Source organism: Chelonoidis abingdonii, chromosome 1, assembly GCF_003597395.2.
Source record: "Chelonoidis abingdonii isolate Lonesome George chromosome 1, CheloAbing_2.0, whole genome shotgun sequence".
Taxonomy (NCBI): Eukaryota; Metazoa; Chordata; order Testudines; family Testudinidae; genus Chelonoidis; species Chelonoidis abingdonii.
Genome location: NC_133769.1, coordinates 308976910 through 309002548, shown reverse-complemented (window position 1 = coordinate 309002548; position 25639 = coordinate 308976910). Strand labels below are relative to the sequence as shown.

General features: G+C 43.8%; 1 protein-coding gene across 3 annotated transcripts in view; it reads right to left on the bottom strand.

Annotated features, from left to right (window-relative positions):
• NAA16 (N-alpha-acetyltransferase 16, NatA auxiliary subunit) overlaps nt 1-25612 on the bottom strand; it is a 100030-nt gene extending 74418 nt beyond the window's left edge. The window contains exons 1-3 of one of the 3 annotated variants that reach the window (XM_032776936.2): nt 25395-25612; nt 12554-12638; nt 685-789 (exon numbers count right to left, since the gene is read on the bottom strand). In XM_032776936.2, the coding sequence (XP_032632827.1) occupies nt 685-789; nt 12554-12638; nt 25395-25448 (244 nt within the window). In that variant the 5' untranslated portion in view covers nt 25449-25612. Of the gene's footprint in view, nt 1-684; nt 790-12509; nt 12531-12553; nt 12639-25394 lie in introns of those variants that run through there. The other 2 variants (XM_032776937.2, XM_032776938.2) reach the window with 2 other exon arrangements.
• Between the last annotated feature and the right edge of the window lie 27 nt (nt 25613-25639).

The window sequence follows — 25639 nt, the reverse complement described above, 5'->3', positions numbered from 1 at the left end:
TTCCTAAAAATCTATGGCAGTTAAAAAGATTTTGCTCACCATGAAGAAAGTTGTCTCCCACGGTTTCATTGTTACATGCTTCCAAATTCTAACCACCACTATTTATAGTATGGTCTACTTTTGCTGTAGCACTGAAAAATTGACTAAATCCTGATTTCTTGTACCATACAAGCAAATGACCCTTTAAAAGAATGCACTGATGATTTTGTATGCACAACTTCCAATTTGCAGCAAATATTTAAAAATGAAATACCCACAATAAAATGGGAGAAGGCATCCAAGTGGGGAAAAAACATTTTAAAAAACTCTTGTTTTTATTTTACTCAGCAAAGGATATTTTGTTTGTTTTTAAACAGAGTATGGCAGCTTTGCAGTGTCCTGCATCTACTTGAATCAGAATTTTTGCCATCAAGTTCTCTTCCTTTTCATAATGCAGTTACCTTGCAAACACGACAAATTTTTATGGGGGAAACATTTCTTACTACTTTTCTTTCACAATAGAAAATAAGGTCTGTTTTAAAGAAATTAAGAAAATATGTACCAAAAGGCTACTTTATGGACTTGAGTTTAAAAAACAAACAAACAAAAAAAACCTGGACCTCTGATACCTAATGTAAGAACTATTTGTGCAAAATAAAGACAACTAGTATAAAAAAGGTCAAGTTATACCATTAGAAAGGATACAGACATGACTCTTTACGTCATTACGAAGTCCTTTACGAACAAATTCGTATGCTTCTTCTTTCTTCCCTAAACAGTTCAAGGTCAGTCCTTTCATAGCCAAAGTCTCTGTAGAAAAGATTTCGTACTTGTGAATGTGAGAAATCAAAATGTACATGTACCATTTATGGTGACTGTGACAGAATATACTCTGTATTCACAATCTACACACTACTGTAATCATCTTTATAAAAAGTATGCCTTCTAAGGCATCATTTGAAACAAACAAAATGAAACAAAACAAAAACAAAAAACTCCATTTGCTGGTCAATACTGTCCTGATAAAATATATGTGGCAACATTGTATGTGAAGTTAAGATTTCAGTGTATGGTCTTACAGTAGAACCTCAGTTATGAACACTGCAGGAATGGAGATGGTTCATAGCTCTGAAAAGTTCGTAACTATGAACAAAACATTATGACTGTTCTTTCAAAAAGCATACTTCCAGTTCCAAATGAGGCGTGCAACTCACCTGTCAGTTCATCACTCTGGTGTTAGTAACCCCGAGGACCCATTGTATTAACATATGCCAAACAAGTCTGTCCTAAACAAAGGAATGTGCATTCTGCTTAATTTGCATTTAAGCAGTAAACAGTCATTAAGCTAGAAGGGAAAACAAAGGAAGCTTAAATTGTTGAGAAGAATGCAGCAGGGAACACCGATGCCCAAATATTGTATGTCTCCTGGTACCTAGCTGGAAATGTTTTTCCAAGGAGGCAGGGGACTGAAACCATAAAATGGAGGGACAAACACCCCCAGACCCCTTCCTCTCTCTCTGATCATCAATTCATTGCATCTGAAGGAATAAAGGAAGCAACCACTGGACTGGAGAAGGGGCCCTGACCTAAAGAGTTTGGTCATTAAGACTGGAGGAAACGTGGTAAAAACTTTGCTTTGAATTTAACATAATTTGTTAAGTTAGGCATCAGTAGCATTTTATCTTGTAACCATTATGCTTCACTACTTATACTCACTTAAAATCTCTAAATAGAGCATTAAGTGCAGTGGAAGTAATCAAACTGATTTCAGGCTCTTTCTGCCAGTGCTTGCTGTTGGGATTTTTTTTACTCTTTGGAGTTCTCCTGTTTGTCTCTTTTCTGTGGAGCACTATTTTGGGGGGTTGCTGTTCTATTGTTTTATTTAATCCAGTGTGTTTAAACTGAAGGGTCTGGGAAACTCCATTGGGGAGGCAAGCTGTGTGTATATTATTTCTATTAAATAAACAAACAGACGGTATATAGCTTGCATACTGCTGCAAAACCCTAATTCAACGCCTCAATGTGGCGCAGCAATGACCCTGGCTTGTCTGACAGCGAGGATACCGGAGTGTATTCTTCAGTAGGTTCAAACATGCCAGTAAGGCGTCAGACTACCAACCCAGGGAGAGGACACCTGTCCTTCTTGAGATTAGGTGCTAACTAAGCTGAGGACGTAAACGCACCACTGACTGCATAGCCAGCGAGTGGATGAAAAAATGACAAAAACAATATGAATAAACGGGACCCAACTCCTTGTGTACGCCTCGATCTGTTTTATGACAGTGGTTGGGAGTTCAGTCGATGAAAGGCTGTTAATCTCAGAGGCTAGAAAAAGAATTGCCCTCTCAGTGTGCACCTATAACTGGAGGACGCTGACGAGACACGATTCAATCAACCACCTGATAGAGAAGGCAAGGACAGCCTGCGACATCCTGAGTCTCTGCAAAATATGACGAAGAAAGGAGATGGAAGTGAAATGGAGACACAAAAATGTTGGGAAAAGGAAAAGGCACGAGAACCACTGGAAGAATCGGTTTCATCAATAAGGAATGGTGTTCAAAAAATCATCTCCCGAAAATTCAAGTCATAGCACATCAGAGTGCTACCCCACCACCTGAACAAGAACAGCACCCTCAAAATTATTCAGATCTCTGTTCTCACAAGCACAAGCAAAGATGATGTGGAAGAATTCGAACAAGGGCTTAAGGAAACCCTTGCTCAAAAATCCACTTATACAATCGTGATGGGAGATTTCAACGCCAAGAGGGAAAGATCGTGAAAAGTTCATTGGAAGGTATGGCATCGGCAAACAAAATCCATGAGGAGAGCAACTGGTAACTCTGGCGGAGGCAAAAGAAACATTCATTGGTAACACCTGGGTTAAGAAGGCAGCCAAGAAGAGGTGGACATGGATTGCGCCCAATGCGAAGAAGGAGGAGATTGACTATATTCTGATCATTAAGTGGCGTATTGTACAAGACATCTCAGTAGCACCACCATTTAACGCCGGTAGTGACCATTGCTTGCTCAGAGCAGATCTTAACTTCAACAGAAAGGTGGAGAAGAAAGCATTAACAGTAGAAAATCGGAGACAGCAGCCAAAAATATTTGACAAGGCAATCTTGAAAGTGAACATTTCCAAGGAAGATTGGAATCTTAAAGATACTGTGATGAAGATTATAAAAAAACTTGACTGATAAGTTGAGGCAATGTGTGAAATTAGCTGAGAAAGAAAGGCTGAAAAGAGCGAAGGGAAGCTCTTGCAGAGCAGGGCATCAACAAACTGTATCAAACTATTTAAGGATGCAAATTCTGACTGCACTACAGATATAACTATTTGATACTCCCCTTCACATCCCAGTTAAGAAAGATGTGAAAAAAGACACGGTTTCACCAAAGCTCTTCACAGCCTGTCTCAAAATGGTAATGAGGTGGATGAATTGGAAGGGTGGAATCAACATCAACAGAGAGCAGTTAAACCATATCAGATTTGCAGACAATATTGTCTTGATTGCCAAAAACACTATTCAACTACAGAAAATGCCATGAGAACAAAAAAAAAAAAAAAAAAGCAGTCAAGTTGGACTGAAAATTAACCACTCCAAAACTAAATTTATGCAGTCTGATACCTTGCCAGAAGTCCAAACAAAGAAGAACAAATAGAAGAAGTTGAGCAACGTGTCCATTTGGGCCAAGAAATTAACATGCACCACAATCAGGAAGGTGAACTCTCAAAGAAAAAAAAGCAGACTGGTACGCACAGAATTCTATCAAGTATCTCCTCAAAGCAGGGGAGGGAGAAGAGGAGAGAGAGAAAGAAAGAAAAAAAATCTAACAAACCAAAAAAAAAAGCCACCAACAAGGCAACATGCACCAGTGTCTTCAACACAACAGTACTGCCAGCAATGTTGTACGGCAATGAAACATAGGCGCTGACAAAGACAGAGAAGCAGCAACTGTGTGTCAAGAGCTGGCAATGAAAAGAATAATTCTGGAAATTTCAATACAAGACCAAGTCCTCAGTGAAGTGATCAGATACAGTGGAGTGCAGGATGTCATCGCTGAGAGCAGGCATAGTAAAATGCGATGGGCCGGGCATAAAGCGAGGCTCACTGACAATCGATGGACTCCAGCTGCTGCTGAGTGGTACCCACAGGAACTGCAATGACCACTCAGCTGACCTCCAAAGAGATGGCAAGATTTTATTGTATAAAGACATGGCCGCACATGGAGAAGGAAGGCCATGATGTGAGAAGAATGGAAGATGTATTGTGATCAGCACAATCTATATGAGGGCTGAAAGACTGATCGATCAAGGTGATCAAGGCTACAGCTTATATTGTCCAGGAGAGGGCTGGGCTGCACAGCACATACATTTTACGGGTGGGAATCTAAGACTGGGGGAATGCTGGAATCACCCTGCAGTATAACAAAAGCTGGTGGGAGCCAGTATGTAATCAAGAAAATATGTACTAAATAAATATGTAACATGTGGCTGACAGGCTGCACTTGCACACACTCAGCACGAGCATGCAGGGCAAGGGTGACATAGCTGCTCATTACTCTGGACTGTCACAGGTGACAAGTGATACAGATGCAAGATGCTTTGCATTTAATTAGCAAGTTAATTAGTGCACTGAAACTAGTTTAGATCAGGGCAGAAGCTTAACAGTGCTCAGTGCAGCATTACATAAGAGATTTGATTCCTGGTTGCTTTGTATTTTCTATTTGTCCTTCTGCAAGCATACAAGACGACATTTGACTTGCTTTGATGTAGTTAAGATTAAGTGACCTGAAGCAATTTCTACAAGAGGTTATAGTAATGTATTGATGCTCTACATAATTAAGGCAAGAAGAACGGTCTTATGATTAAACCGTGGGATCAGAAGCTGGAAGCAGGGTAGATTTCATTTAAAACGTGATTTAACTCACTAGTCAGGAAGACTCAATTTAATCATAGATTTCTACATAAAAGTGCATTCTTGTTAGTTGTTATAACCTTAATACATATTCTTCACAACTAAGAAATAAATGGAGGTTTCATTTTTAGAAGGTACATACTATACATTTTTTAAGTGATTTATTTTGAAAACTTTTCAGATTAGTTTTACGTCTATATCAGAAAACGCGTAATTGTCTGGTTATTTCATTTGCCAAAAGGTAACCGAAGCAGATATTTATGAAGTCATTGGGAGGTAAACTATCATCAGTTCAACAGGTTAATCATTATTATCGGCGGATTTTCTTGCTAGGCTGTATCAGGAGAAGATCACCACCAGACAGTCGATTAAATTGTTTTATTTAACTAAAAACAACAACATTATGTATTCTGGATTTTTCTTCAACAGCAAACATAACATTTTCACAAGACAAATATATGAATTTTTTAATTTAGTTAAACATTCACTTTTTTAAAATCAGGGTTGTTTCTGTCAAAATTGGTTAACTAAAATAGTTAACCAATTTTGTTTTTAAAAAACAAAAATTAAAATAAACTCTGTCAGCTAGGTCAACATGAGAAACTTAAAATACTGGCTTCTGCAGCTAATTCAGTCATCTTTACCTTCATTTTCCTGTTTGGACTAATTCATTCCAAATTGAGAAATCATTTGGGACCTGAAAAAGTAGGGAAGCTTGTTTTTCTTTTCCAGATTATGAACAAAGGAAGAAAATATTCTTTCTACACCAGCAAAAGAAGCTACTGCTGTTAAAAGTGAGATCATCATTTCAACAGTTTCTGAATCTAAGTGCTTAAGTGATTTCCACTAGGTCGCTGGTGTGACTTTCTTTAAAACATCATCAGCCAACATATTTCTTGAATGATTCTTATTCCCAAACTGGGTCTCTTTTATGGCCTGCTGCAATTATAGGTTTTCCCTTCTAGTGAGAAAATGGTATGGTAGATCTCAAATCAATGAAGGCTACACTCAGACAGACTTCCAAGACTTCTGGAATATGCTGCTCAAACAGTTTCACTTTTGTTTCTACTGCCTGTCCCTCCCTTCTCACATTTATCTCCAGACTTCTCCTTGTCCTAAATTATTCTGCCCCCAACAATCTTCTATTCATTGAACTTTTTGAAACTTTATACTTTTAGAGAGAGGTAAAAGATTGACTTTGTACACAAATTTGCAGAGGGACAATAGAGTTGAGGCCAGTTATTTATCACCTCAATATATTATTTATTTAAAAACGTTTTTGCTGTTAACAAGCATGTTATCTGAAGACAAATCCACAGGTTGAGAACTGCAAAACTAGGCACCTCTGATGGTATCTTCTAGACTGAGCACTGTGTCCCATTGGATAGATAGAAAGATTAACCTAAATCTATACAGAAGCCTCTGGAACCCCATAAGATTGGATCCCTAATCCATGAACTATTGAAACTCATTTACAGAAAACTTTCCTTAAACATTACATGAATATATTGTCTGATACTACAGAATCAGAATTTATAATCCCTATTCCATGATGAGATATCATTGAGCTATAAAGTTTAGATAAAATGCTTCCTGAGGAAAAAACCTATCAAAAAATCTGATTTAAATAAAAAAATTTTTTTTTTTAATTTTTTAACCACCTTGGCTGGAAGACCTTTATGACCTGCAGAGACAATTGTACTGCTCCAGAATAGCGGTTTTCAATCTTTTTTCATTTGCAGACACCTAAAAAAATTTCAAATGGAGGTGCAGAGACCTTTGAAAGTCTTAGTCTGTGAACTTCCAGGTTCAAGGACCACAGGCTGGGGGAAAAAACCCAGTTACTTACCTTCTGTAACAGTTCCTCTTCAAGATCTGTTGCATATGTCCATTCCAATGTAGGTGCGCGCGCACTCCAAGCACAGTTGCCAGAAAATTTTCCCTCAGTACTATCCATTAGTTCAGCTCTGGCGCCACGTGGAAGGAAAGCTGGGTGAGAACACAACTGCACCTTATCCTTAAAGAATACCACGTATGGTGGCTCCAAAGCGTGGATACAGGTTTCTGAAACCCTTTTGGTTGAAGTAACGGCCACTAAGGTGGCCACCTTCCAGGAGAGGTAAAGCAGCAAGCAAAATGCCAGCAGCTCAAACGAGGGGCTCGTAAGCTTAGATAAAACCAGGTCGAGATCCCAGAGCGGGACCAGCTGTTGTACCTGGGGGTACAACTTCTCAAGGCCCTTAAGGCAATGGTTAGAGATATTTCTCAAAAAAATTGATTGGTCATTCACCCAAGGATGAAAAGTAGAGACTGCTGCCAGGTGGACTCTAATGGATGACATGGTTAAACCTTGCTGTTTGAACGACAGTGACAATCGCGTAGATGAAACACTTCTGGGAAGATGAGATAGAGAACCACTTCCATTTTGCCAGTGAAGTGACCCTGGCAGAGGTCTTTCTGCTTCCCAACACAATGTCATGGACCTGCTCCAAACAGGCTAGTTCTGCAAGGTTTAGCCATGGAGTTTCTGGGCCATCAGGTAGAGGGATCCAAGGTTTAGGTAGAGCAGACAATGACTATGGTCCTCAGAGATCAGTGGGACTGGTAACATTAAGAAGTCCAGCAAAGTGGCGAACCAATGCTGTTGGGGCTAAGCCAGAGCTATCAGAATGACCCACGCTCAGTCCAGCTTGATCTTCAGCAGGACCTTGTGCACATGCAGAATAGGAGGGTGACCCATCCATGGAAGAATAAAAGCATCTGAGTGTGACCCAAAGCTATAACCCAGAAATCAGAACTAGTGACACTTCCTGTTGTGTCCTGTCAAAAACTGATCTGGGGAGCCCCTGACTGCTGGAAAACAAGCTTCATGACATCTAGGTGAAGGGTCCATTCATGCCAATCTGAGAAGGATGTGCTGAGGTGATCTGCTAACTCCTTTTGTGCTTCTAGTATGTAGGAGGCCTCTAGGTGAATCAAGTGGGCTAAAGCAAAGATTCCACAACTGAACTGCCTCCCAACACAGGCTCCTCCCTGCTCTATATCATGATACAGAGCAGGGATCTAGAACATGGTTGTCGTGTTGTATGTTAGAACAGATACATTTGTGCCTGTAACATGAAGCTGAAATGCCTGACAAGCTAGGCGGACTGTCCTGAGCTCCTTGACAGTGATGTGTACAGACAGCTCTTCCCGGAACCAAGAGCCTTGAGTTCTGAGAGGATACAAGTGAGCTCCCCAGCCTAGTGCTGATGCATCTGAGACTGGGGACAGCGATGGGCAGAACTGTGAGAACAGGATGACCCCACAAACTATCATTGGGTCCTGCCACCAACTGAGTGAGGTAAGAACCGGGGAAAGAATCATAAGGATCATGTCCACATGGTGGTGGTTTGGTAACTACACTGAAGCCAGGAAGGACTGAGTGGTCTAAAGTGTAGTCTCGGATACTGCACTAAGTAAGTACATGCAGCCGTATGACCCAGGAAACTCCAAGCTGTCGTCATCAGGTGATCCATGAAGTGGACTATGAGCACCATAATTGCTTGAGAGCGCCCTTCTGGGAGAAAGGCTCTGGCTTTGACAGAGTCGAGCACCGCCCCGATAAGTTCTGTCCTCTCTACCAAAGTAAGGGTAGATTTCTGCATATTTATAAGTGAACCCCCGTTCCGGAAGTTCACCTGGATGAGTTGTATGCTGGACTCCACTTGAGTCCTGGTTTGTTCTCTGACCAGCCACTTGCCTCCTCAAGAAGGCCACTACAACGGCCATGCACTTTGTAAATACTCATGGGGCAACCGACAGGCCAAAGGGGAGAATAGTGAACTGGTAATGCATGTGATCCATGACAAATCTGAGGAAGCTTCTACGTCCCTGAAAAAACTCAAGATGTGAAAATAGGTGTGTCTCAAATCGAGGGCAGCATACCTGTCCCCTGGACCCAGGGAGGGGATGATGGAAGCCAAGGAGACCATGCAGAACTTCAGCTTCTTGAGGTAGCTTAAGATGGCACAGCTTCAACATAGGATCTGAGACCTCCCTTGGCTTTTGAGATTAAGAAATAATGGGAACAGAACCCCAACCCCTTAGATTCTGTGGATCCTTTTCCATGGCTCACACCTGTAGGAGTGATTGGGCGAGAAGTTGCTCGACAGAGGGGTCCCTGAAGAGGAACTGGGGAGGAAGGCGGTGTAAGAATGGGGGGTATGGGACCATGCCCAGGGGAAGTGGGACAAGTGGTCTGCAAAACAAAGGGTAAGCTGGATCCAAGGTTTCTAAGGTGGGTACTGCATCCTCGAGCACCCCATCAAAATGCCTGCTTAGAGTCTCCCAATGTGTGGAAGAACATGCACTGATGTTGAGGATGACATGGGTGAAGACCTATACCTGAAGCCCTTGCTCTTCTTCCTCTCATCCACCAACTCGGCAGGACTAATGAAGAATCAGGAGGATTGCTGGGGCTTATAATGCTTTCTCAAAGTCACCAAGGTATATAAGCCCAGGAACTTCAGAGTAGCCCTGGAATCCTTGAGGCCATGGAGCTGGAGTCTGTCTGCTCTGTGAGGGCACTTAGCTCTTCTAACGGATGGTCCTGGAGGCTCTCCTGAAATTTCATGTGGGAGGCCCAAGGATCAGATCCTAGAACTCCTATGCATGACCACTGCATAGGCCATGGACCAGGCAGCCAAATCCACAGCATCCAGGATTGTTTGCAGGGAAGTCCTTGCTATCAATCTCCCCTCCTCAACCAAATAGAACTCCCCTCTGGCCTCTTTGGGCAATGAATCTTTAAACTTTAACACAGAGTCCCAAGTGTTTAAGTCAAATCTTTTCAGTAATGCTGGTTGGTTAGTGATACTGAGCTGCAAACCCCTAGTCAAGTAGATCTTCCTCCCAAACAGGTCTACTCCCCCTTATAGTCCCTGCTGTTCTCACTCACTGGCAGCAGAGACCACCAAGCATGCCGGGGAGCGAAAAGGGGGCAAAATGGGTATACAAAAATTCATATCCCTGACCTGGGACAAAATACTTCTTCCTGGCCTTCTTGGCCATGGGAGGTAGGCATGCTGGGGTCTGCCACAAGGCCTTTACTGGGTCCATGATGGCCTTGTTGAGAGGAAGGACCATTCTTGACAGGCCCGCCGCAGTCAAGATGTCCACCAAAGAGTGAGAGGACTGCTTAACTTCCTCTGCCTGAATGTCCAGGTTTTGACCCACTCTTTTGAGACGCTCCTGATGGGCCTCAGTTGTCGTGGGAGGGCGATAAGTCTGCTCCTGCCACGGCCTCATCAGGAGAAGATGAGGAAGAAGCCTGAACTAGCAGGAGGCACTGATCCTAGCCTTCAGCACAGGCCAGATCCTGTGGCGTTGGCTCCTGGTACTCAGCACTAGTCTCAGCACCAGAGCCTGGATCAGGCTCTGATTAAACAAGCGGCAGCACTCTTCCCTCAGAGGCCAACAAAATAGACGCGCCTTGACCAAGGACCCTGCATTGGGAAAAATGCCCATGGGTTCCAGAAGGGCCACTGCACAGCCACCTGCTATTGGCTAGAAGGCCAAGCAGTCGACAGCATTTCCTGGCCCATAGCCAGGTAGTGACAACCTGCATACCGGAGCTGGCTCCTGGAGCAGGAGACATAAAACCCCACCTCTGATTCTGAGGAGGAGAAGTCTCTCTAGAGATCATGAAGGAGCGGTTCCTACCAGTGCCAGTGACCAATGCCAGCAAGGGGAAGATCAGGACGGGGCCATCGTGGCCAGCTTCCCTTTAGATGGTACCGAGGGCCTCGGTATCAAGCTGCAAATAATAGCCACAGTCTCTTTTGTACCCTAGTACAGACACCACTGACTGTTGTACTACCAGTGACACCAGCACCAATAGTGAGAGTAAGTCTCTAGCCTCAGCAAAAGCCTCTGGCACGAGTGGCACCTTCAACAGTGCCTGCAAAGGGGCTGGAGTTAACTGTGCCAGTTGAGCTGCTGGAGCCCTGAAGTGGTCCAACGTGGGTTGCACTTCGCTCTAGTCTCCATGCCTGGCCATCTTCACTTGGCAGGCATTGTCTTCGTTTTTTTCCTTGGCACTGGAGATGGTGAACAGTGCCATGATTCCCAGACAGTGGCAGGCATGTGCCTCACTGACACCAAGGTGCTCAGTGCGGAGTCTGAATGGTCCAGGTCCGAGGGAGGTCTGAGTGCTGCTTCCATCAAGATGGATTTCAGCCTAGCATCCTGCTCCTTTTTAGTACGAGGTTTGAAGTCCCTGCAAATCTTGCAGCACTTCCAAATGCGAGTTTCCACCAATTACTTAAGGCAACTGTACTGCAGATCATTCAGAGGTATAGCCTTTCTGCAGGAGGCATATGGCTTGAAGCCCGTTAACCGAAGCAGGCCTTGGTACCAGAGTGGAGGAACCGCTGCTGCTAATGGAAGAAACTAACTCTAAAAGAAACTTAACCAATTACGAAAAAGAATTATGCACAGAAATACAGAGAAAAAGTCCACAGAGGAAGACTTGCAAGATCCAGCATAGACTACTTCCAGCGCCCGTCACGGGTGGTAAGAAGGAACTGAGGGGGCATGGGGTCAGCAGTGCCCTTTATACGGGCGCTATGGATGTGCAGCCTCAGAGGGTGCCAGAGTCATCCATCAGATCCCACCAAAGGAAATGTTACCAGTAACTGTGCTCAGGGCATACACACCTCTACACTGGAATGGACATGTGCAAGTACTCAAAGAAGAACCGCCATTCTGTGGTAACGATAACTTTTTGCTCAACATAGTCTGCAACTTCCAGAGGTCCACAGACCAGAGGTTGAAGACCACTGTTCTAGGACAATGAAAATTACAATCAGTGAAAAGAAGAAACATGAGAACCAGTAAGAAGAGAGACCTAGAGTGGCAACCATGGACAGGAAATGAAGGAACAAATTTATAATGAGAGATAACTATAAAAGACAAGTGCGATTTTGTGCTTCAAATACAAATGCATCATGCCATGGAGCTGGGAAGGCAACAGATCTCTCTGTAAAGCTTTGCTGTGACTGAGACAGGAATAATGCATTTAGGTCTGCACACCAAGTTACATGGAAGATGCTGTCATATTTGAGGGAGTTCAGGGAACAAAATTTATCAGTAGGAGGCGCTGAGATGATGGAAAATTAAAAATATACATATTTATGCAAAGACAACCGGGACACAGATAACATATTGAAGGGTGTAAGTACTTAACACAAATGTATTTATCTGGGTGGGTTTAACAGTACTAATAGCCTAAAACAAAGAAAAGGAAAAGTTAGGTTGAATTTTAGGGAGTTGGAGGAGTGGGGGAGGGAAGAGAGAAGAAAAGAACAGTGATCTTTCTCAAAGCAAACAGGAAAAGTTCCATCATGTAGCACACCTACAATTACAGAATTTTCCTACTGTGTGGAATTATTGAGCTATGACAGGCATGGAGCAGATGAACCAACATATCATCTCCACCTCTAGTTTCTACGATGCATGCCAAAACACGGACTTTTAGGTTCCGCCTTTCATGTCATAATTTATGGTATCAGTAATACAATGCTTAATTGAGGAATACAACTAAATACAAGCAGTGATGTTATAACTTACAGCAGAGGGAAAATAAGAATAAGTCTTTCAAGCCATGCAATTACCTCCATGTTCCGCAAACTTCGGGTTGGAGAGGATCATCTTGCAAAATTTGAGCCCATTTTTGTATTGTTTTTGTTCGTAACATTTCTAGGGGAAAAAAAGAGGCTCAGATTATACTACTGAAAGTGCTTTTAAAACAGGAGCAGTCCATCAAAATAGACTAATACAAAATAATTCATCAAATCCTTCTGTGACAAAACACCGATCAGACCACTAATTAAAACTCTGTTTAATTCTGCTCCCTTGACACTTTGTATGTAGTTTCTCTTAGATAGTCTGGGAAGTGCCTGCATGTGTGTTTGGCCATTGCGTATCATTATGGGTGCTGCCAAAATATAAAATAGATTTTTGGAAAGTAATATGATAGGGTGTAGTTACAGTATTCCCATGCGTACAGGAACGGCAAGTAGGAGTGTGGATGGATTTTGATGTGGAAAAGATTCCCAATTATTCACTGACAAAAAACCATCATTAACACAGAGTTAATGCTACCTAGTAGTATCCTGTGCCCTTTTAGAACATGTAGTTAATCAAAACACAAACTACTGAAAGTCAGGAAACAGAGGTCAAATATAGATGGTGACGCAACCTTAACTCTGCCCTCTTAGAGCTGGCAATAACTACCAAGAATTACTGCAGCTGCATCCAGTGTGTTAGGTGGAGTTATGTCAAATGGTAGAGGCATTAGCTAATCACAGGTATTCCAAACAGGACTGTGATGTGAGGTAATATGGAGGGACCATGCCTCTCTGGAGGGCACTGAGGTTTTCTCCTGAACCGCAGGTGAGAGACCAAAGGAAAAAGCTGCACTTGTATCTTGAGAGAGCCAACATGCCTCATTTCAATGCTATGATGTTTGTTGTGCCAGTAGCGGGCCAACAGGGGTCTTCTTGCCATGGGGACTGTAGACAGATGGGTTAGAGATGAGTGTTGTCTGCTTAAGGATGGGCAAGTGAAACAATAATGCTAAGTGGCATCATACGCATAAGGGCAAAGAGGCTGTAAAATTTAGTAGCTATGGTATTCATTCTGTGGAGTAGGCTAATTATTTAAGTGTAAGACAGGTGTAAGTAGTTCCTGATCAGAAAAATGCAGAGGCAGAGGGCAAGTATGGGTGTACTGAAGCAACACAGAACAGGCAGAATCATGATTGTGTGGGCATGTACCTTCATTTTATTTCCTGGGAAAATGCACAGGGATCCTGGGGGAGGGGGAGGAGGAGGAGAGGAGTTCTCTTTACAGGAATGCTGGGATCAGAGACAACTGTTGAGTGAGATAGTTACTGCCTGACAACCACCACTGTTGCATATCCTGGAAATGTATCCCATTGGTCACCTCAGGGTGATCAGGACGGTAGAACAATACTGCTACTTCTGGGGAATGTTTTCCCCCTGCACACTCCCACAGAAACAAAGCAGGAAAAGATTCAGGCATTTTAAACAAACACCCTGTGCCTGATTTCAGTTCCACTGATTTTACCTATAACTATCATCTCCCAAAAACCTGGAGTATCAGAAAACAAGAATTCCAGTCTCCAGTTAATATTGATTACCAAAGTCCACGTCAAGGTTTCCACCATTTAGGATTTGATTAAATTAAGACTGAGCTATCAAAAACCAGTGGGACAAAACTTCATGGCATTCAGCTGTTAACATCCATATTTAGTGGAACATGAACCGGGGAGTGGGGGGAGGGAGAGAGAGTCTCACCAAAAGTACAATTGAAATTGGATTGAATATAGCATGTCCATCCTGTACAAGATCCTGAACACCAGGAGAATAAAACCAGGTCTGATTTAAGTCACCCCAAAGCACCCAAGACTTACTATGTGGAAGGACAGATTTGTTTACTCCACAGTAACATCTGCCAAATTTTAATCTGCAGAATTGTTTCATGTCATAGATAGCCAAAAGCTATTTCTACTTGGTGAATGATTTGAGTACTTTTTTTTGGAGGAAATTGTGATTTAGTGACAAAGAATGTACACATTTGGATCTAACTGTCTCCATTTGTAAAGGCAGGGCAACATCTTAGGAGGAGGAAACAAATGCTTTACTTTGTGCTGCAACTTAGGCCATGACTGATGGTCAGTGGAGATGTAATGGACCCACTGCTAATGGGGATTGTCAGTGCTTCCCTTAAAGAAGGCAGGCTACCAGCTTCAATTAAAGAAACGCTGATACAGTGTATCCTCAAGAATGCATCATCCCATGTCTATATATCCCTGTGGAGTTAGAGGTTAATTATGGTTAAGATCATTCTCAATATCTAGATGCCTCCAATTTCTTTCACCACAGACCTACATTGGTGCAAATGTTACTCCTGGTGGAATTCTGTATTATTCATTGGGAGCAACTGGTATGTAAAAAAAAAAATCTCAAATTTTATCACATCATGAAACCTGTCTTGCACATTGAGCGAATAAAATTGAAACACATTCAATCACAGACAATTTCAAAATCTAATTGAAGAACTGAATGAAGATGACTCCTCCTGCCTATTTGCCATTTCACTGCGCAGTTTGATGGCTCTTGAGAGTTAAAGTTATTTCCCATTTTTTAAAGCTCCTGGAACCAGTAACATTATTTATGGAGGAGGAGAACAGAATACATTCCGAGCTTACAGATCCTGGGTGGGTTCTAGATTTGGCATTTCTTGCAAAGACACTGCTGTATTTGGATAAACTAAGAGTGGACTTACAAGGAAAATTCCAATTGCTGTCTGATCTAGTGCAAAGTGAATTTGCATTCATGAACAAACTGCAGTTGTTTCACAGACAAATGCTTGAGGGAGAGCTGATGCTTTCCCTCAATGTCACAACTTCAAGCCAGATCAAAAGAAGATGCAGCAGAACCCCTAAAATGGAGCATAACCAGATATGTGAGCATGATTAAAGATCTTAAGGATACTTTTTAGAAATGTGTAGTGGGGTGGCTGCCCCACTCCCTGAGAATTTAGGCTGCAGCAGGCCAGTGGGGCTGTGCAGATTAACAGCCAATGAAAGACGGGCTTATTGGAGCCAGTCGGGGCCCAGATTGGAGACATCCAATCAGGGCCAGGCTCAGCCATATATAAAGGCTGCCCAGAACAGCAACAGGGAGTCTGTCCCAGGCCTTCAGGAGGGGAAGGTCTGTCTCCAGAGTTGGGAGACTAGCACCTGGGACAGTGCAGTGCTGGGCAGGTCCAGGGGAGCAGAAGAGAACTGCAGCCCAGTGTCTGCCAGGTTGCAGGCCCTGAGGGAAAGGGCCTAGTCAGTGCGAGGGGCCGAAAGGGAAGAGGCCCAGGGATGTGGACAGATGGAGGGAGAGAAGGAGGGCAGGATGGCTGCCACTAGAGGGTCCCTGGGTTGGGACCCAGAGTAGCGGGCGGGCCTGGGTCCCCCCCTTGCAGCCATCACTGACTATGCCAGATCCCTGACTGGAGGGATTAGACTTTGGGGTGTGTGGTTGTAGATGGTGGCTGGGGCACAGAGAGACTGCTGATCACACACATACACACCCCGGTGTGGATGGACTAAGGGGCACTGCTTGAGGGCAATGGTCCAGAAGAGGACGCCGTGAGCTGGAGAGTGATGCGGGCTCAGACACCAACCGAGAGCGAGACAATGGGCAGGACACCACCAGGAGAGGGCGCTCCACTCGACTGAGCTAATTCCCGGAGTCACCAGCAGGAGGCGCTGAGGTGGTGAGAGTCCCAACCCTGTTACAGAAAGATTCCAAGATTTGCAGTGGAAAAGACCTCAATTCACATTTCTGATTGAACCTTTTAGTGCTGAAGCCGACTGTCTGAACCCCCTTTAGTCATCGATGAAGCAACTTCCCAGATGGAAACAGAACTTTTGGAAGATGAAAGATTGAAATCTGTTCAGAAGACACAGGAGGATCCTTTCTGGAAATCTGTACCAAAGGACAAATACTCCAACATCAGAGGTGCAGCCCTAAAATTAATCTCAATGTTTGCCTCAACCTATCTTTGTGAGTCTGTTTTCTCAACACTCAAGACATGTCCAAGCACCAATCCATTTTGACAGACAGCCACTTAAGAGAACTGTGAGCACAAGTAAACACAAACCAAACTTTAAAGGAATTGTTGAAAGGATTGCCAGAAGTCCCACTAAATAAAAGGATAAGTTTATCATCATCGACTATGTATGTATAAAATACGCATGATCAAATTATATGATGATGTGTGTGCACGCGCACCCCCTCCCCCCAATCATTACATATTACTGTGGCTCTTTGGAAATGTACGTTGGCAAATTCTGACTTCTTCTCAGGCTCAGATTGGCTACCCCTGTTATAGCCTCTCTGCTAAATTCAGACCTGGGGCATTACCATCTGCCCATAGTCTCTGAAATGCACTTGAAGTTGTATGTGACATTCCCATGAACTTCAAGGGACAAGTACTTGTCACACAGAGTACTGGGTGTGCTCTGCACAGGCAGATTGAACTTCTGTCCTGGAAACCAAATTCAGGAAAAGACACAGCACGTTTCTTAAACCCAGTCTGAGGATCAGGGTCAGGTATTGTTCTCAACGATCTTGAGGGAGATTGGAAAAAAGGGAATTTAAGCTCTCTCTATACCTAAACTATACTACTGATCTAAGGACTATTTATTTGAGAAAATATTTCTATATTAAAGTTTAGAAGTCTGACAGCTACAAGAGAGGGCCCTTTGTGTTTGCGAAAGAGGGAGCAAGGGAACTAAGGTGACTGGAGAATGCACTTAGTGTCACATGAGGGTGCTTGCACTCCCCACAACTTTGAAAGAGGTTTCCACATGGTCACTACTTGTGGAAAAGTCTCACAGTTGGAAATGTACATATATCCTCAGACTCCTATTGGATACTACAAGATGTGAGTTATATCATCCCGAGGTATAGTACTTCAAGGCCTGGACCACGGTCAAAATGGCACTTTTGATCTGAAATAAAACACAGTGTCTACTTTTATTGTTACTGTTAGATAAATTGTGAACTAGGAGGACTAAGAATTCCAGGTTTCTAAGGATAACTAGCATCTGTTTCTAGCCATAACAGTTCACATCACGTCCATGTCCCTGTGTCATTTTATCCCCTGTGCACACATATATGCACTAACTTCCCCTGTTCCCAGTGGTGCTCAACATTCACAGGCCCTGGCCCCGCCCCTTCACCATCCTGCCCTCATTCCACCCTCTTCCCCCAAGTCCCTGCCCCTGCCCCGCCTCCTCCCCTGTGTGCACCGCATCCCCACTCCTCCCCCTCTCTCCCAGAAAGTCCTAAGCACCGCCAAACAGCTGTTAGGAAGCAGGGCAGTGGGAAGCACTGGGAGGGAGGGTGAGGAGCGGGGACGCAGCGTGCTGGGGTGAGAAGGCGAGGCGGGGGAAGCTTGGCTGCCAGTGGGTGCAGAGCACCCACTAATTTTTCCCCATGGGTGGTCCAGGGGTAGAGTTGATGCCTATATTCATACACTTGAACTCTAACATGATTTAACAGCCAGGATCTTGAGAACTGTTAGAGCTCACACTTTATGCTGCATGCACCACTGAAAGTTTGTAATCTGATCTTCCAAATAGCAGCTAATATCTGAAGATTAATACATATGCTAACAGGGACAAAATTGAAGTGGTAGCAGCAAAGAAAGTAATTATACTTGAATTTTTTAAAAAACCATTGATAATTGTGGTTTCCTTCCCTCAAAGAAATCCTGAAGTTGGTAAAGTCATTGCTAACTTCATAAGTAATTCCTGTTCTATGAGCCAAGAACTGAAACCGGCCAATTAAATGGATAAAAATATTTAAAGGATCAAGCCTAGTATCTTTATTTACAGTATCTACATTGCAAGAAAGATGCAATGTAAGAACCACCTTCCCTGGACAACTGAGTTTGCCAGAAGTCAGTCAAACATTTCAAATAGTCTTCTCCTGTGAACAAGCTGCATAGCATATATATGAAATTACACACATCTGGCTCAATATGATGTGACCAGAGGAAACTTTCAATACACTTAGATGTCAATTAATGGAAATAAAGTGAAATGATGAAAAATAAGTAGTTTTGCTACATTGTTTTGAAAGATTGACAGACCACTGAATCCAATCAACTGGACATTAAGCTCAATTCTAACCCTGAAGCTATTCAAGAGGCTAACCTGATAAGTGCAGGCTGGTCAATGCAGCTAATTAGTGAGCCCTTCTGTCTTGGCACTGACATCCTGTGTAAACAGTGACATGCCAGATGACTGCCAGGAAAAAATAAAAATAAAAAAAGGCACCCAGACAAGTTCAGCTACCTTTAAGTTGTTGGACAAATAAGTTTATATACTGCACCCTTGAGTAAAAGGACATCAATAAAAATATGAGTAGTATTTTTAACTTAGTATTGACAGGACACTTGTAATAGAAAGATAACATGGTATCTCTTTTTCAGTTTCCTTTGAGAATCCTGAATTACTTATGAAGCACTTTGTGTATAGTCACAGTTTCTCGGAATGAGTGAGTCTTTCAAACAGCAACAGAATAAACAAAAATTTTGAAAAGGAAAATGAGACTCAAGTCACAAAAGCCAGTAGAGGGACACATTATACTTTCTTCCATTTCTTAAACTGACTAGATTCCAAGCTGGTGTTTCTACTGCCCATCTATAATTCTCATAGGCCTCACATGCTGTTGCATAATAATGACAATTTGAAACAAAGAATAATATGCACAGTAAGGCTAGAAGTTGAGAGTCTAAAACCAGAAAGCAGAGATTATTATCGAGAAATAGAAAAAAAGCCAGACTCAATATAAGTATATGGAAGTGGTAGGGGATAACTAGAAACTAACTGAGGGGTAATGAAATTGCAGTGAAAGAGGAAACCTGTTCAAACCCTGCAGAGACTAGTGGAAACAATTCTGTCAAAAACTGACAAACCACTTTTTAACCATCATATCTTTTTTCTGGAAACTTCACCTGGCTGTAAGTGCTTAGAGGCCATTTAGCTATGCTGAATGCAGATATTCTAGTCACAAATACATAATGTTCACAGACAATACAGAAACATTAGTGTACTGTCATGACAAATTTTTAGAAGTTCCGACATGAAATGACAATTTACAAGTAGAGCTTGCTTCACAGAACACTTGTTTGGTAGTATCTGTTTTAAATGTGTGTCTACTAAAAGTACATAAAAGTTGTCTTAGACTTCAGGAGACTGCACAGTGATCTCCAACCTCTGTGCAGCCAGTGGTCTAGGCTGGAACCTCCATATTTATTTGTCAAACAACATTTGCAGAATTTTAAAATAGTGTGTGCAGAAATTTAATTTTTTTGGCACAGAATGCCCTCAGGAGTAGCTAATAAAACCAATAGTGGACTTTGGCTACCAGCATCTAAACTAGACAAAGTCACCGCCTGACAAGTTTCAGCAATTTCTCAACCATTTAAACAACTGCTTCTTCATACAATTCTACAGCATAGCTTCTCTCCTTACGGCTTGTTTACATAGAAAAATTAACTTCTACAGTTATACTAATATAACTCCAAGTAGACTCTTATTTACAACAGTGGCCTTTTTAGATTTATCTTAATTTCCTTTTGAAGCAAATTAAGCTAAACTGAAAAAAAGCTACTGTTATTGCAAATTATAGCATCCACACGGTCAGTTACACTGATAACTATACTGGTATAGCAATGCTGATAACATTTCCCAAAGTAGACAAGCCCTTGTGCCTAAGGGCTTGGCTACATTAGAAATTTCGGAGCACTGCCGCGGTAGCGCTTTGAAGTGTGAGTGTAGTCAGAGCCGCAGCGCTGGGAGAGAGCTCTCCTAGCGCTGCTTGTAAACCACATCCCTTACAGGATCACATCCCCCTCACATCCCAGCGCTGCCGCCCTGATTACACTGACACTTTACAGCGCTGCATCTTGCAGCGCTCAGGGGGGTGTTTTTTCACACCCCTGAGCGCGAAAGTTGCAGCGCTGTAAAGTGCCAATGTAGCCAAGCCCTAAGTAACATAGAAATTGGTTCAAGTAGTAACCATTACATAACTATGGCTGTGATTCAGTATGTGCAGAGAAATCCTACCAAAAACTAGTACTGTGAACTGAAACTTTAGAGGATTAAAAAAAGAAAAAAAGAGAAAAGAGAAAGCAGTAACAAAACAACAAATAAATAAATAAATAAAACTCACAGGTCAAGTGAAGAACCCAAAATTCTTAACGGTTAAATGTCAACTGACTAGCTATTATTTGAGCTCCATCAAATACTCTATCAAGAATGCCCTGATGCAGGTATCATGGTGCCATTTTTTCAGAACTTGATTTAATTGTGTTTCACATGTGTCTCTGTTAAAATAATGCAGTTAAGTAACTTTTTTGTAATTAAGCATAACCTGAGATCTTATGCCTACTGGAGACCAAAAAGTCTTACTCTTTTTCTGCTGTTAGTGCTTTAAAATAAGCTGACCATTGACACTATTTGATCCATCAACTGACCAGATGTTTTTGGACAGGTCACATGTGCAACCCTAGACTCTGCAAAGAGGGTACCTGAGAATACCAGAATTGCATTAGAAATACACATGCAGAAACAGAGGAAGTATAAAGACAAGGACACAACGCAGTATGGTTAAATGACAAGGTTCAAGGATGTTATTTGAGCCAAAGATACAGCCTCCAGAATATGGAACTCCAACTCAGTAGCGTAGCTGGGGAGGGGAGCGGGGCAGCAGCCGCTCCCCCACTGAGCACAAGTGGCACCTTTTTAATTTTACTTGCCTGGGAGCGAAGGGGAAAAAAAAGGCGCCACCCACTGAGGTGCTTTTACTGGTGGGGCGGCGCTCTGGGTTTTCGGTGATGGGCTCTTCACTAGCTCTGGATGTCTTCAGCAGCACTGAAGCTTCATCGCCAAAATGCCGCTGAAGACCCGCGGAGCCAGTGGCGCCTTTTATTTTTCCATCACTCCCCTTGTTCCCTCCACCTGGCTACGCCCCTGCTCCAACTCAAGTGAATCCTATATAACAGGAGTCAGCAACCTTTAAGAAGTGGTGTGCCAGGTTTTCATTTATTTACTCTAATTTAAGGTTTTGCATGCCAGTAATACATTTTAATATTTTTAGAAGGTCTCTTTCTATAAGTCTATAATATATAACTAAACTACTCTTGTATGTAAAGTAATAAGGTTTTTTCAAATGTTTAAGAAGCTTCACTTAAAATTAAATTAAAATGCAGAGCCCCCCAGACCGGTGGCTAGGACCCAAGCAGTGTGAGTGCCACTGAAAATCAGCTTATGTGTCGCCTTTGGCACACACGCCATAGGTTGCCTACCCCTCCTATATAAAGTAGCAAGCTATTGCAGGCAACATATAAGATAAAGGTCAGAAGGGAATTTGGGCTTTTTGGTCTAGGACTACTCGTTTCTTCTCATATACCATAAATAGCAGCCTAGGATAGAATCCACACATGCTACTAGAACAAACAGAGCAATTAAGAACTATGACCAAGATACCCTGTAAGAACATTTTTTTTAACACAACATACACATATTGTTTCTAGAAATATACTAAAATAAAGCCAGTTAACAAAATGTACAAAATACAAGCTATGAAGACATTAATACTTCAAGGAATTAGTTGTGAACAGCTGCAAGGATAAAATAGAAAAATGAACACTGGGTAAGAAAAAAAATCAAGTTTTAACATATAAGTATATTATGATCAATAGGACAAGTGAATGGCAGCATGTGGACAAGAATTCAGGAAATAATCACTATGTAGATTATCAATTCACCTTTCACAAAAGGTAAACATTCATCCTCACTCAACTGCCATGTTATTTTCATCTGATTATCTATAATTAGACATTTGAAGATAAAATCATGGTAATTTGCCTAGAATGCACTTGCCTAAAAATTCTATAAATTTAAAATGTTAATTATACAAGATATATTGGGAAGTGACTGCTACTATGAACTTGTTTGCTCCTAGTAAGAATAATCACTTAACTGTTCTAAAATTAGTAATTTATTTATAGCAAAGAGAGCTAGAGTGCTAGATTACTTAGTAAAATGCATACCGTAATTATACAGTAAGCAGCAAATTGCTATTAAGAACTATTACATTTTCAAATCTAATGCTGGCCAAAGCCAACAAGAGAAACCAATCAAGAAACACCTGCCAATACACATCAACAGCACACACCTGAGCTTAGACACTTAGATTTGTTTTCCTGTTAAGCACTCTGGCCTTGGCTAAATTGCACTTACTCCTTAAGAGAAAAAAAAATTCCTCACTATTTTTAACACCAGTAGTAGCAAGACAGATGCTCTAGGAGCAAATAAACTAGTGGTTGCCAGTAGTTTTACCACCATGACATGTGGACCTCCTCTGAGCAGGTATAGATGACAAGTAATTTAAAACTCCTGGAGCTTTGTTCACACTAGGGTAAGTCTATACAGCAGCTGGGAGGTATGATTCCCAGCTCATGGAGACATACATGCTTGAGCAGAGCTACTGTTAGTGCCTAAAAGTAAGTCCAGATACAGCAGTACGAGGCTCAGACTAGCTGCCCAAGTAGAAGCCTGCAGATATGCACGCTGGTGGCTAACCTGAGCTGCAGGCTGTGTCATCACAACCACACAGCAATTTTTAGGAGCTAATATGTGCAAACTCTGTTCAAGCATGTCAGCTAGGGTTGCCAATCCTCCTGGTTTCACTGGAAGGATCCCAGAATTGGGCTCTATCTCCCAGAGGCTAGTGAAGCCAACTGAAGATTTTAGGCCACTATAAGTCCAGCGATGCAGCAGGGCTAAGGCAGGCTCCCTGCCTGCGTTGGCCCCACACCACTCCAGGAAGTGCCCAGCACATCTGTACAGCCCCTGGGGAGAGGGCCGCCCAGAGGGGGGGCCAAGAGGGGCAATTTGCCCCAGGCCCCGCAAGGACCCCCACGAGAGTTTTTTGGGGCCCCTGGAGGGGGTCCTTCACTCACTCCAGGGGCCCCGGAAAACTCTCGTGGGGCCCAGGCCCCCAGAATCTCCAGGTCTTTGGCAGCAATTCGGTGGGGGTCCTTCGGGGCACTTCGCCGGCGGGTCCCAGAGCAGAAGGACCCCCCGCCGCCGTATTACCGCTGAAGCAGGGGCCCCCGCCGCCAAAGACCCCAGGCCCCCTGAATTCTCTGGGTGGCCCTGCCAGGGTGGGGGCAGGAGAGATAGGAGGTCTGCACATGCTGTCCCCCCATGCCCCAGTGCCAACTCTACAGCTCCCATTGGCCAGGAACTACAGCCAATGGGAGCTGCAAGGGTGGTGCCTGCAGGCACAGACAGTGCACACAGCCCCCTGGTCTTCCCCCCACCAGGCTGCAGGGACCTGCCAGCCACTTCTGGGAGTGGTGCAAGGCCAGGCAGAGAAGCTGCCTTAGCCCCACTGCACTGCCACCTGAGATAAGAGCCTCCTGGACAGAGCCCACACCCCCCAGCACCCTAAACCCCTTCCCCAGCCCTGAGCCCCCTCCTGCATCCAAACTCCCTCTCAGAGCTTGCACCCCACATCCTGTTCTGTACCCCAACACCCTCCCCCAGGCTCAACCCCAGCCCACAGCCCACCCTCCTGCCCCAGCCCAGTGAAAGTGAGTGAGGATAGGGGAGAGCAAGTGAAAGGGGGGGGGGAGAATGGAGTGAGTGTGTGGGGCATGGCCTCACAGAAGGGGGCAGGATAAGGGTGTTTGAATTTGTGTGATTAGACAATTAGCAACCCTAATGTCTATGCAAACTGGAAATCACACCACCCAGCAACTGTGTAGACATACTCTACAACTCTGTTACTATCACTCATGGAGCTGCACCAAGTGGTATTTTTTTAAATACAATAATTAATACACAGAACAGCCTAAAGGATTTTTTATTTTTATTTTAAATACCTTAAACCAAGAAAATATTTCAGACAAACTACAACGGATGACCCAAGAGATGGTTCATTTATAACACAAATTAAGCCTAGAGTCCTTGGGCTGATCACTCACACATTAAAAAAAACCCTTTAATGATGCTGCTGAGAACCCAATTCTGCTTTACTAGGCTGCCAGCCATGCTCAGCCATGTGACTAAGTGAAAAAAAAATTCCTGCATTTTAATACCTTAAATCTAGTCCCTATATACCATGTGTTCTTGGTCAGTTGCTAGCTAAGAGATAGCTGCATTTCGGGGATGAGGTGAGCCCCTATACATCGGTTACATTTGTAAAGTGCTTTAGGATCCTCCTTGGAGCTGAGCGTGCTGTATAAGTGTATGGTATTATTATTAGCAACACACCTGAACAGACATCCCGAATTCTAGAGAGGTTTGAAATCTGAACCCAGATCAGGCTTTCACAGTTCAGCGGTATGTTTAAAATGGGCCACGCCAAAACCCTAGATCCAGGCACCCGAAACTTTTTCTCTGTGGATACAGAGAAGAAGGGGGCGGGGGGAAGGACGCAAGGGGAAAGTGTCTTAAATTTGGCTTCAGACTTTGCAGCCGTCTGTCGTTCCCGGAGACCCCGCATCCCGGTGAGGAGCGCCCCGCGCTGCGGCCATAGGGAGTGGAAGCGGCTGGGCACAAAGCCGCGCGTCAGCCCGTTTGCTGCGGCCCTGCTACATCCCCCAGCCGGGGGCAGGCGGGCCCCCCTTAGAAGCGGCTACCGGGCCTGCTCTGCCCTGGGCTCCCGCTAGACAAAGGAAGGAAGCCCGGGGGCGGCGGGAGTTCCAGCCTAGCCAGCGCCGCTACTGAGCGCACGGGGCCGTGGCCTCGCACCTGCTCCAGGGCCACAGCGGGAACCGGCCTGACAGGCTGGGAGAGGGCGGGTGTCCCGAGCCGGGGCGGCCTGGCCGAGCGGGGCGGTCACTGACCAGGATCCGCTTGAAGAGGTTGCTCTCCTTGGGCGGCAGCAGCACGGACGGCATGGTGCGATGGGGACAAGATGCAGCGGCGGCGGCTCTTTAACTCATTGGCCTGCGCCGCCCGGCCGGCTCCCCTCAATCTCCGCGAGCGAGCGAGGGCGGCCCTTGTGCGCAGCTGCCGGGGAGGCCTCGCTTCCCAACTGACGCTGCAAAATGGCCGCTGGGATCCCCCTTGGCGCACGCGCAGATCCTGC